The 12,607-nt window shown below is 41.4% G+C and overlaps 2 protein-coding genes across 2 annotated transcripts in view; one reads left to right on the top strand and one right to left on the bottom strand.

The window, feature by feature from the left end:
* Window positions 1-10,242, top strand: part of fam184b (family with sequence similarity 184 member B) — a 17,803-nt gene extending 7,561 nt beyond the window's left edge. Inside the window, exons 5-18 of the mRNA XM_020602185.1 lie at window positions 10-132; window positions 242-787; window positions 1,198-1,272; window positions 1,404-1,702; window positions 2,505-2,634; window positions 3,758-3,907; window positions 4,143-4,275; window positions 4,524-4,654; window positions 4,927-5,042; window positions 5,720-6,085; window positions 6,211-6,325; window positions 7,587-7,694; window positions 8,306-8,588; window positions 9,618-10,242. Coding sequence (XP_020457841.1) covers window positions 10-132; window positions 242-787; window positions 1,198-1,272; window positions 1,404-1,702; window positions 2,505-2,634; window positions 3,758-3,907; window positions 4,143-4,275; window positions 4,524-4,654; window positions 4,927-5,042; window positions 5,720-6,085; window positions 6,211-6,325; window positions 7,587-7,694; window positions 8,306-8,588; window positions 9,618-9,655 — 2,613 coding nt within the window. The 3' untranslated portion in view covers window positions 9,656-10,242. The remainder of the gene's footprint in view (window positions 1-9; window positions 133-241; window positions 788-1,197; window positions 1,273-1,403; window positions 1,703-2,504; window positions 2,635-3,757; window positions 3,908-4,142; window positions 4,276-4,523; window positions 4,655-4,926; window positions 5,043-5,719; window positions 6,086-6,210; window positions 6,326-7,586; window positions 7,695-8,305; window positions 8,589-9,617) is intronic.
* A 484-nt stretch (window positions 10,243-10,726) lies between these two features.
* On the bottom strand, window positions 10,727-12,601 carry LOC109961380 (serine/threonine-protein kinase haspin-like). Its single transcript, XM_020602131.1, has 3 exons — window positions 12,525-12,601; window positions 12,327-12,429; window positions 10,727-11,514 (listed from the first exon to the last, which is right to left on the bottom strand). The coding sequence occupies exons 2-3, from the start codon at window positions 12,380-12,382 to the stop codon at window positions 11,313-11,315; spliced, it is 258 nt and encodes an 85-aa protein (XP_020457787.1). The 5' UTR covers window positions 12,383-12,429; window positions 12,525-12,601; the 3' UTR covers window positions 10,727-11,312.
* Window positions 12,602-12,607: the final 6 nt, after the last annotated feature.

Raw genomic sequence — 12,607 nt, 5'->3', positions numbered from 1 at the left:
GGCTGTGAGGTGTGTGTGTGCACCGAGGTGGAGGAACTGAGGAGCCAGGTGAGCCGTCTACAGAGCAGGAACAGAGAGCTGGAGCTACAGAGCAGTGGCCGAAATAGTGACCATGCCCGACAGATCCGCCAGGTAGCACACACGCAGTGAAGATGAATAAATGCAGAGCAGACAAACATACAAGTGTGGTACAGACGCACTTGCCATGCATTTATTAAATATGTTGTGTGTATGTTCATAGCATGCCGAAGCCCTGTCCAGTTTGCGTTCAGAGATGGTGAGAGCCCAGACAGAGGAGCTGCGTCGTATCCAAAAACATGCAGACGATGAGAGGGACAAACTGCAGAGGGAGATAGAAAAAGAGAGAGAAAACTTAGAGAAGGAAAGGGAGCAAGAAAAGGTTCAGCTTGAGAAGGACAGAAACAGACTGTGCAAGGAGATAGAGGAGGAGAAGGAAGCGCTGCACAAAGAAGTGGAAGAGGCCAAAAAGCGTCTGAGGAGAGAAAAGGAGGAAGAGGTGGACCGAATGCGAAAGGAGCTGGAAGTCGAGAGGGTTCGCGTTCGTTCCCACTTGGACAAGAACATTGAACAGGTCGAGGCAGAGAGAGCCAGTGTGCAGCAAAGGCTGGAAGAGGAGAAGAAGAGGTTGGTGGAGAAGGCTGAGGAGGACAGGAAGCGGCTGAAGGAGCAGGTGCGGAAGGCAATAGAGGAGGTGATGAGGAGACACGCAGCCGAACTACACAGCGTTCAAGAAGCTCTGAGTTCAGAGAAAAAGACCAACCAAGAGGTCAGCATCAATCTGCACACCACTGCAGTAACCACAACTACAAATAATAACAAAAAGGCACAGATCAGATACATGTATTAAAAACATAATTAAATTAAAAACATAAATCTTTTTGTCTTTTTGTCTGACCTACTATCCTGGGACCTGCTGAGGGGGAACCCAGGCTGGGAACCACAGCTCTAAAAGAAAATGATTAATGAATACTTTTCGCTCTCAGTGTAAAAGTAGAACTATAAAGAGATTTTATCATATAAATGCCTGCCCTCTAAGTCTTCTTGTAATGTGCACTTTGTTGTGACCAATTAATAATTAGACATAGCACTGGGAAGATAACAGTATAGTTGAGTTAATGTGTTAAAAAGAATTGTTAATGTAATAATGGTGTTGAAGAGGATGAATATTCTTGGAAGGTGTGTGCACGCTTGGAAGAGGAGAGGAGGAACGGTGAAGAGCTGAGGACAAAACTGAAAGATGCTAACAGTGAGGTCAGAGGTCAATTTACACTATTATCACTGTGCATTTTTAACACCGAAAATATGGCAGATTAATCTATTTGTGGTATTGGTTATAATAACTGTAATGGGTGAAGTGGTGAAGAAATACTTTCTGTCCTCAGATCTGTAGGTTGGAGTCAGTGATCCAGCTGCTAGAGAAGAAAGAAAGGGTGGCGCCTGAAGCTGCACCCTCATGTGGACCTCAGTGTTCTTGCCTTGAAGAAGAGCTTCGTCAGACTCGGAGTCGACTGGCTGGGATTCAGGAGGAGGCAGAGAGGCAAAGGGACAGACAGCAGAAGGAGATAGCATCCCTGAGAGCTGACAAACATCGGCTGGAGGAGAAAGTCCTGGAACAGAGCCGACTGAACACGGAGAGGAGTCTTCTAGAGCAGAGCCAGCGGCACACTGAGGACCGGATCAGGTAGCAGAATAAACTCAGGCCTGCCAGAACCAGGATTACATGACAAAGTCGTGACTCTGCCTATAATCTCCCCCTGCCTTCCTCTTTCAAATGAAGATCACCAACCTGCACCATGTTTTCCTCTTTTCAGTTCAGTTCTGTTTTGTGCGAATGAGCTTTATTGACAAGAAATGTGTTTTAGTGGAATAAAACTTGTCAAAAAATTAACTGGGGTAATTAAACTGATACATAAACCATTAAACAGCATCAGTATATCAATACAAATTAAATCAATATCACATTAATAGTTTTCAGACCACTTGATCTGTCTTGTCATATACTCTACATACTGTATCATTATGAGTAGTGTATACACACATTGAAAAGGCGGATTACATGCACCTTTCCATCATGCCTTCCAACATGATGTCACGCTCCTGTTCTGGGCTGTTTTCCATGCAAAAGCACTAAATGTATCTACGAAAAATAGCTGGGTGTTTGAGATTCTTCTCCAGAAATACTACCAGTGAATTCTTAATTCCATAACAAGACAAAGAAAACCAGTTTTTTGGTACTTAAATGGACATTTATGAAATCAAGCTATTAAGAAAAATGAGAAATAATCAGATTACTGCCATGCACAGGCTGTCACTAGACATGGAACTTAATAAAAATGTTTTTAAAGTGAGGTAGAGGCACAAGAGACAAAACAACACACAAGACAATAAAATGTTTACCCATACAGTGTAGCAAGAAGACATAAACCCTAATTTTGTGTGTAGGGTAATTGTGCCTCATTTCTTGTTCTGATGCATGTCTCCAGGGCTGAGTGCGAGGATCGTCTCAGAGCAGAGTTCAGGATCGAGATGAATGCTGCTGTTGCTGAGAGCGAACAGAGATGGCAGATCCGAGAGCAGGAGCTGCAGACACAGATATCTGAGCTGCAGGCACAGGTGAGTCTCCCTCATAAACTAAATTATAAAGTCTCATTATTGATCCTTGCTCTCAGTACTTGCAGCCATTTTAGTAATACAATTATAGCTTGATAATCAAACTCAGCTGCCATTTTGTTTTTACTTCATCATTCATATTCTGGTTGAGCTGCTGAAAACACCAGAGATGTGGGTAGAGATACTGATGTCTGAAAAAGTGGCTGAATGACAGTTAGGGTTCATTCAGTTGGCTTCCAGACTATACAGAAAACCTGCATGACTGACCAGCATCTAGCACTGAGATCCACCATTTAAATCCAAGTGAGAACACATGTAGGTTATCCAGCTTAACAGGGTTAATTACTTATTTGATTAAGCTGCTTACATTGGTTAGTCATAGACTGATGAAAGACAGCTAACCCTCAGATTTGAGAAGTTTGAACAAGCAAATGAGTGGCTTTTTTTCTGAAAAGTAACCTGATTGTTATCAAAAAAACAAAAACTGTTGCCAGTTAGTTGTGATTCTAATGATCATTCCCAGAATACCACATTGAAGACTGGGGATGATTCTCTGCATTCATCTGCCTTTCATTTGGGCTATAAGATTATGTCAGACTTCTCTGAATTGATTGTCAAGCTTGACTAATTTTAGACATCAAGATCAGTTTACTAGTCATCATAAGTACTATTCAAACTGTGAAAACAGCCTGATAAAATAATCTCAGTGGTATCATTTTGGAAAACAGAAATCCTGTGTTCAAAACCAGGAGGAGGATTCTGGAAAATGTGGCTCTTTAAACAGCAAGGAGAGTTTAATGAAAGAGTTAAGTTATAGACTCAAGCATTTTTGGACCTATATGCAAAATTAAAAGTCAGGATATTGCACCTTTAGTTGCGGCTTACATTTTGTCTCCCAACTTTATAGGAGTGCACTACCTGAGTACTCTTATAATTAGTTCCACAAGTCTGTTTTGAGTGCATAATGAAGTCGTGGCTTTAATTATTTTAAGAAAGCAGCGTAAGTATGAAAATCCTAAAACAAAAGCAACATCAATACCTGCTGCAAGTTCATCATCTAAGTATCACTCTGACACCACACAGGGCCTTAAAATCCTACACTCCTGACTTCTTGCTAATAATGCAGGTGGAGAATAAGAAGGCGGGCCAGGGAGATGATTGCCATGGCAACCCCGAAATTGACAGGTTGAGGAAGGAGGTCCAAGACACCAAGGAGATAAACAGGAAACTGAGGGAGTTGCTGCAGGTACACGCCCGCGCAAGATGCACACATGAGGTGCACACATTTTCAAAAACCATATGTGATCACTTTTATAGGTTTTGTCTGTGATGAATAATTTAGCAGCTTTGATGACAGCAATGCAGGCAGTGTTTCTGAGCAGGTGCATTTATATATGTAGCATGTATGCACAGTTAAATACTATAAAGAGAGTTTTTTTGTGATCTTATAGAATGCAGCTCTTGTAAACAAACTAACAAAGAAAACAAAATGTGTGTTAATGTGTTTGGAGGAGCCACAAACCAAGTCTTTAGGAGAGGAGAGACACAGCCATGCCATGGCTCTGCAGGCGTTGGAGAGACAGGCAAAAGAAGATCTGCTGTCTGAGAGGAACAGGCTACAGACAATGCACCACCTGGAGCTAGGTAACACACACATGCACACATAAACACACATGAGAATTAGCATAAGCACACACAGACAGTAACACACTCTATACAACAAACAGAAAGATGCACAGACAAAATGAGCAACTACACACAGCGATATACACACAGATTATAAATTCAACAGTGAAGTTGCTATTGCCATGGATACACTTCACCATGGCAACAGCAGCAGGGTACCTGTAACAGTGGGCCAAACTGGTTTTGTTTTCTGGATGTGGTTTCAGATAAGCAGCGTGCGGAGTTGACCCAGCAGCACACAGAGTGGACCAGGCAGATGACCCAGAGACACATGCAGCAGATAGAAGACCTACAGGCTCAGCTCCAGGCACACACACAGATGATGGCTCTGCAACAGGTGACACAAACACACTGCATCAGCCATGTGTGTAGTCTTTGCTTGTGACCATGTGCATGACAAATACAGTATGTGCGCACACAAGCAAATCACAGTCATTTGATAACAAATAGTATTATCTACCACATGAATCAAATCCTTCATGGCTCTGGGATTAAACCAGCACAAAAGGTTTTCAGCTGCATCAGCATTAGCAGATATAAAACCAACATTCTGATTCTGCGTATATTGACAATATGAGATTTCATGCATGCTTATATGTGTGTGTGAAGGATTTGAAGCAGCAGAACCAGTATCAGGTGTTTGAGCGACAGCTGGACGAGAGTCGCTGTGCCATGCTGGAGCTGCAGAGAGAGAATGCAGCTCTCAAGAAGCAGTTAAAGGAAAGGTAAGCAAAGAAGGACATACATGTGACAAAAAGGATTGATTTGAACTCTAATGACAGTCTTTAGGGTTGCAACTAACTATTATTTTTATTGTTGATTAATTTACCGATATTTTCTCCAGTAAATATGACAAAATAGTGAAAAACGTCCATCACAGTATCTCAGTGTGCACAAGGACTTTGATTTGCATGATTTGATTGATTTGCTTGATTGGATCAACAGTTCAAAGCCTGGGGAGAATAAATGTATTATAAGACAAAGAAAAACATGCAATCTTTATATTTCAGAAGCTGGAAATGGCGAATGTTTGGCATTTGGCTTGAAAAATAGCAGAGCTGATTAATTATCACAATAGCTGCCAGTTAATTTTTTGATAATTGATTATTCATCTTATTTTTTCAACTTAAATTCTTTAGGAATCAAACTAATAACCATCTAGCAAGTTTCAAATTGAACTGGCTAAACTACCTTAAAGGAATAGTTTGACATTTTGGGAAATAACTTTATTCCCTTTCTGGTGCGAGTTAGATAAGAAAATTGACACTATTCTCAAGTTTCTGTTCTAAATATGAAGCTACAGTTAGCAGCTGTTTACAGTTTATCATAGGTTTTATTGTCCTAAACAGGCAACAAGCATTATTTCTATTCTTATCCTTTACATCTAACTGTCCCTTCCAAGATCAATACAGAAAAATCCTGAAACTGAAGAGAAGGAAGATGCAAGCGCAGAATTGAGGAAAAGGAGAGACGCCCAGCTGGAAGAAGAAGCACAACGTCTAAAGGAGGAAGTGGAGAAACTGAGGGTGGAGATGGAAAAACTGGAAGAGTCACAGAAACACTGGGAGGAGAGGAAAGAGGATGACATAAAAGAAGAGGAAGTGGGTGAGGACAAGAGGAAGGAGCGAGACGAGCAGGAGGAGGAGAAGAGGAGACAGGAGGTGGAGGAAATCAGGAGGGAGCACAAGAAGGAGATGCAGAGTTTGGTCTCTGAATACAGCAGCGCCCAGACGCACCTGCAGGCTCGAATAGTGGCTTTGGAGAACGAGTGAGTAGAGGGCAGATGCATTGGACCACAGCACACACGTAGTTTAAAATAAATATAACAGTGATTAAACATCAGTACATGCGTGTGAGAAAAGGTGTGTGTTTGTGTATATGATTTAACTGCAGGCTGCGTGAGCGGGAGGAGCGGTGCAGGAGGAGAGAGCCTCAATGTGATGACCTGCAGCTGGGGAGACTGCAGGAGAGGCTCACAGAGAGAGACCAGCTCATCAAACGATTAGTGGTGAGAACACATGACAACTCTACTGATACTCTAAGGATACTCACTTAATGTCCAGTGTCATTCAGTACTTTTCCTATTGTCAACAAATCCCATGAAGCCACCAAAGACTTGCCCCTTATTGTTTGTGTAGGCTTAAATATCTGAACCACAGACCTCCAGTGGGTCCAAAATCTATAGACATCAGTGGACTACACATTTGCACTGGGTGACAAATTCCTACATAACAATGAACACTCTATGGATGATGTAGTTTCTCTTAAACTGATCACAGCTATGCTGCCCTGCTGCTGAAAATACGCACTATAGCACCAGATTTGAGCATAAAATAGTTGGTTTTGATCAATATATTGGATTTGAGGACAGCAAGAAAAATGAACAATTCTCTTTATTCTGAAACTTGTTTGTGCAACTCCAACTAATTTTTTTCCAGTTCAGCCACACAATAGCACCCGGAACACATTAAATATACCATGCTTCTCAGTATCCATGATGTGGTTTCTAAATCTACTGTGTATGAGGTGCAGTAATACTCCTTATCTATTTAATAGACAACAATAATAGACAACAATAGCTTAGTTAAAAAGAATAATCAGCAGATTAGTCAATAATAAAAATAATTATCAGTTGCAGCCATTCACCTGAACACCTTTAGGGCTTCTCATGCGTTTGGAGGTCAGGGTCAGGGTGGCCTGGTGATTATCACGAATACTATGTAACTGCAGTGTTTTTGGTCTAATCAGGGTAAGTCCAGTAAAGACAAAATGACAATGATCGGCAGATAAACTGATAATGCTGCAGCCCTATTCAGGAACTAGTGAGTGAACTGCTTTGTCAAAAGATTTTGAACCACTGACAATACCAGCTTTTCCTGTTTAAATTAGGAAAAACTGCTGAAGAATTCCACTGGCAGTGAGCTAACACCTGACAGACAGGAGTTTAGTTCTTTTTAGAGCCAATTAACAGCGAGGTAATGACAAGTTAATGTAAAGCCGGCTGAGAGGGCAAATTCATAAAATGTAATGTAACCACTAAAATTAAATCCAACTGGAACCGTCTTCATTAATCATTCATGCACATATATGCGTAGGAGAAAACTGCATTTTTTTGAAGTGCTCTCTGCCAGAGAGCCGTGTCTACCATCTGTGTGGCATGAGGCAGCTTAGCAAACAAGAACACCCTCCAGACACAACTCCAATACAACAACAACACCAACTGTGACTAAGGCCAATGAAAAGTCCTTCCTCATCCTCCGTCCCTCCAGGAAGAGCGACACCAGCTGCAACTCCACCCTCCTGTTGCCGGGGACAACAGCACCCTCAGGCTCCAAGACAGCAAGTCCCGCCCCGGGAGTGTCACGCCGACCATGAGGGTGAGTGTGTCTGTTCGGCTCACGCACGTAATGCATCCATCGAAATGAGCCTCCTGTTGGCCAGAAGAGCTCACTGGGCTGAAGCCAACTTTTGTTTCTGTAACACAAGGCAATAAAATGTACAAGCTCACCCAGCAGACACACTGCCATCCTGTTGTAAACACGCAGCCCCTCTGTGTCCATCGCACAGCTTTTAATTACGATACACGTGGCCAGTATAGATAAGACTTGTGTAGAGAATTTTTACAAATGACTGTTTAGCCAATAACTTCAATGAAGTTTGATCTTGTAACATATAATCTTAAAGTAACATGAAGTGTATTTGTTATAATGGAACACTCCATATGCAGATGCAGCCGTCTAAATCACAATGTGAGGCTGCAGCAGCAGCAGGCAGCATCCAGTGTGAATTAATTTGCCTACATTAATGTCGGTGTCAGTTATGGATACGTGATCACAGACCAGCCGGGGTGATAAATCTTAGCATAGTATTTAAGAATGTTTGCGGTTTACCGTATTTAAAATAACAGTCCAGTCTTGAAGAATGTACAGACTCCACTCCTGTAACACCAGCATTAAATCACTTGAATGTGAATGTGTTCTCCTCACAGAGGAAGCGTGTGGAGTCGCCTCCTCACATCACCAGCATCCCCAGCACCAGTGCGTACGACAGGAACATCTTCCTACCCCACTCCTCATTGTCTTCCCCCTCCCCCACAGCCAACAACCCTCCCCCTCACTCCCTCGATCCACCAGATCGCGAACCTCCTGCCTCCCTCCCACCCCAGCACCCACCGCCCCGCTACCCGTCTGCCCATCACCGCCAACGGGCATCCGCTACGTGTCCCCCTCCTGCCAGGAGCCATATGCACACCTGCAGGCCCAATCAATCAGGTATGGACATTTTGATATCTTGGATGTGATGTTACAAATGTGGAAAGAAGTAAATCTGAGGCTGCATACTCCTACGTCTGATCATTTCAGGTTAAAACGATTATTCTTCCCGCCCTTTTGAAACTCAAAACTGCCACTTGAAATCAAAACATTCACATAATCAGGAAAATGGCACGTACAAACCAGAGAAATACAGGACAATCAGGTAGAAAATTACATTCTCTGTAGTGTTACTGTTTACAGCAGCCAAAAAAGTAATGTAAAAATAGTAAAGAAAACCTTGAAAGGCTTCAAAACCTGCTGGTATGCATCATTTGTTTTGATGTAAATGTGTATTTTGTGAATTTTTCTCTCTCCAATTTGAATGTACACGATGTTTTCTATTTTGATCCTTGTTCAGATTATTTCTGGTCTTGTGCTTGTTGACTTTCTGAATATTTTGGTGTCGGGTTGGCCCCAACTTGTTTGCTCTGATTAGTACTACTTGCCCTAGTTAGCCTTGTCAGGTGACCGTGGTCGCATCATACTTACCTCCCTTGAATATTTGCTCCATTTCCCATTCACTAAGGTAGCCTGTATGATGCACCAGTCCAAGCATGCATTATCTCCTGCTGATTCACTGAGTTCATCATTGTTCATTGTGACCGAGCTGAGCGTTTATTTGACCGATAGAAACACTGCTGCTTTAAATTTTATTATTCTAGCTCATTTCTCCATTTGTAGTACATTTTCACACAACCAGTCCACAAAATGCAGCATCACTCTTATATACCGTTTACACTTTGTGATCCCAATGATCAGTTTATTTATTGCCCACATCATAAACATGTCTGTGTGGGGAAATGTTATTGAATATCAATGTAATGTGACTGTACCTTTGTTATGAAGAAGGCAGTTTTTTTTAGGTCTGCACCTCACTAGAGTAGATGTGTGTGTTCCCTCAGTTTTTTACTGGCTTCAAAATAAGTGAAATGCTGTGAACCTTAGCAAAATATTAAAGTTCACGAGTGCACGTCCTGTGTCTTGCAGGGGCCCATATCTGGAGCCAAGGGGGACAGAGGGCCTGAAGCAGGAGTGGTTCACCAAATACTTCTCCTTCTAAGCACAAACACACACACACACACACACACAGCAGCTGCAAGTATGTCTTCATACAGTCCATCGCTTCTTATACACATCCGTTTACTTCCCACTCACTCACACACACACACACACACACACATATATACAGACACACACAGAGACATAACGACATTAAAAGACAAATGGGCTCATCACCAGCAAGGCCATTTCGAGCATTGCCTCAAAACTCAACCAAGAAGTGCTTCTCAAACACATGCCTGACCTCTTCTCAGAACATAGGCCTGCTGGATCTTGTTTGTATCGTTTGGAATGTCTCCATTTTTTTTTTTTTTTTTGAAGAAGAAGTCTTCCTTTTTTTAATGCAGCTTTTGCTCTAATCTCATCACATGGTTATTCCAGGCAAATGTACATTTCTTAAACTCTACAACCAAGTGTCTTTTTGAGTATGGAAGCATTTAACATATTCAATCAAGATCCTCATCAATACGTATACACATGACTCACCATACCAAAATGAAGCTTGTCTCAATGCAAAAATGTACAATAATCTTAATGAACAAATTGAATAAAATATTTTGTTTTTGTAAGTGACTATTTTGTATATTGGTGTAACTAAGGGGGGGAAAGAGCCACAAGCAGAGGTTTGAAAATAGGTGGCACCAGCTCAAAACAGATGGATGGAGGTTGGTAACATGTATAAAGATCTTCTACCAGAGTATATGTAAAAGTAGTGCATAGTAACTTTGCTTGAAAATTTTAGAAAATATATTATTTATATTACAATAAATGAAAAGCAACAAAACATACTGATCAAGCAGAAATAACTGAAAATCTCTTGCTGGTTAGAGAGGTCAGTCCCACTCAAAACCTATTAGGAGCTAATATCTCTGCACTGCTGTCGAATGAGTGTAGGTCACAGGAGGCTTCGGCAGCACCTCTCCACATTAATACAAAACCTGGGGGAGATTTCTACAACAAAAATATTTGAGAAAAACAAAACAAACAAACCCTACACTGTAGCTTTAAATGTCAGAAAACACTGTCCATGAGTAATTGGCCCGTGGTGAAGTCTTCAAATGCCTCATTCGACCAGTAGAAAGACCAAAGATATTCAGACAAAGATACTGTGTAAAACTGAGCAAACCAATAAATCATCACATCTGAGAATTTGCAGCCACAGAATATGTGACATTTTTAATATACGAAGGAATTGACAATTGAACAGCTTTAATTTTCTATCAATCAACTAATGGATTACTGGATTAAGAGTGAAACCAACACCATTTTATAGAGGCATTAAAAAATCGAATGAGTATTTATTTGTATTTTTTCTGTATACTTAGGATGCATACAAATGAACTAAAATGCAGCCAATGCAAGAACAGGCATAAGCTGCATTAACAACACACAAATACACAAGTTTTACATGATCATTTCAACAACCTCTGTGTCACATCACAGATCTGTACACAGTCACTGTACATTAAGTGCCCTCCATCTCTGCTGCTGCACTACAAGGGGATCAATAACCATGTTTATGTATCAGGTCATGCAGGGTGACTGGCAGACTTGAGATGCTCTACACTGAACCTTCTTCACACTAAAAACAGCCTCCTCACACTCCATGTTTGCAGTGACACACTAGTGAAACATTGCACAGTTTTGCAGTGCCTCGGTGGCTGAGCTGCATTCGAGAATGTTGTCATAGAAACGTGTGAGCTCCTCTCGCACGTCCTTGGTGCCCCTCCGTCTTAGACCCCGGTACTTCATTGAAAGCAGCTTGGAGCACAGGTAGTGGAGCCAGAGCACATTGGAATGGGGGTGGTATTCGCTCCAGTTGTTTCTGGGACAGACAGAAAGGGCAGCAGGGGATCATTAGATCATGACAGCAATAAATCTGGGATGTTGATTTAATGCACTACATGAACGGAATTATGCACAAGAACACTAATCATGTCTGTCTCAGCAACGGTTTGGTAAATACATGCATTAGGAAAAACAAGAGTTAGATGATGGAAACCGCCCTCGTACCTGCCCAAGAAACTTAGTTTAGCTTAGCTACATCTATGAGCACCACTAGCAATTAGTAATTATGTTAGATCTTGTTCACTTTGGTGTTTCAGCTTCAGAGTTGCTAGTAGGAGGATTTAAAAAAAAAATCTTTAACTAAAGTCAAGCTGGCTGTTGCCCAATTTCCAGTCTAGCTAAACTAACCAGCTTCTGCCTGCAGCTTCATACTTAACAGAGTGTGGTACATGAGTAAGCAGATTTCCCAAAATGTCTTAAGTATTCCTTTAAGATAATGATGATCTTAAAAAATAGTATCAGACTTGCAAGTTGCATTTTATGGATGACTCATGAAATGCACAGCCCTTCATAAAAAACCAAAGCTGTATGGTGACTTTAATCTTTACTTATTAAAAAGAGTATAAGAAAAGCCTTACTATGTGAAGTCCCTCATCTCTAAGCTGCTTGGACTTTCTAGATGTCATATTGATTCAGCCAAGTCAAAATCAAATCAGTAGGAAGTCTACTGGGACTTCTAGGCTCGGTTATCCTACAAATCCTGTGTCTTGTTTAGTGTATTTGCTCCGTGAGACACCTTTGCAATACAGAGATACTCCAATTAGTAGAGTTTCTAAATTAGTCACTGACCCATTCTCCTTTCTCATCAGTCTGTAGATCTCAAATTGGTAATCTCCCTGGCCCATGAAAAGTTGCTCATCCTTTGAGATATCGCAGGACACTGTCAGTTCATCTGGAGAAAACAGTGTAAAAACAATGACATATTTTGAGCACAAAACAATGTGACTATAAGTGAACAGAAAGGAAGGGGTGGGGAAAATATCTGACCGATTTCTAGTCTGGAGAGAGAGTAGTCAATGATGCGGACCAGCACGCCTTTAGTTTCCAGTGAGTGGGTTGTTCCATTCAGC

Source organism: Monopterus albus, unplaced genomic scaffold (assembly GCF_001952655.1).
Source record: "Monopterus albus unplaced genomic scaffold, M_albus_1.0 scaffold54.1, whole genome shotgun sequence".
NCBI lineage: Eukaryota > Metazoa > Chordata > Actinopteri > Synbranchiformes > Synbranchidae > Monopterus > Monopterus albus.
Note: the sequence above shows the minus strand (reverse complement) of the source record. Positions and strands in the feature narration are given on the sequence as shown.

Excerpts from the sequence above, each read along its gene's own strand:
- LOC109961380 (XM_020602131.1), bottom strand. The coding sequence starts at position 12,382 with ATGGGCCAGGGAGATTACCAATTTGAGATCTACAGACTGATGAGAAAG. Across the intron at positions 11,515-12,326 it reads CTGATGAGAAAGGAGAATGG|AAACAACTGGAGCGAATACC; the intron begins GTCAGTGACTAA and ends TGTCTGTCCCAG.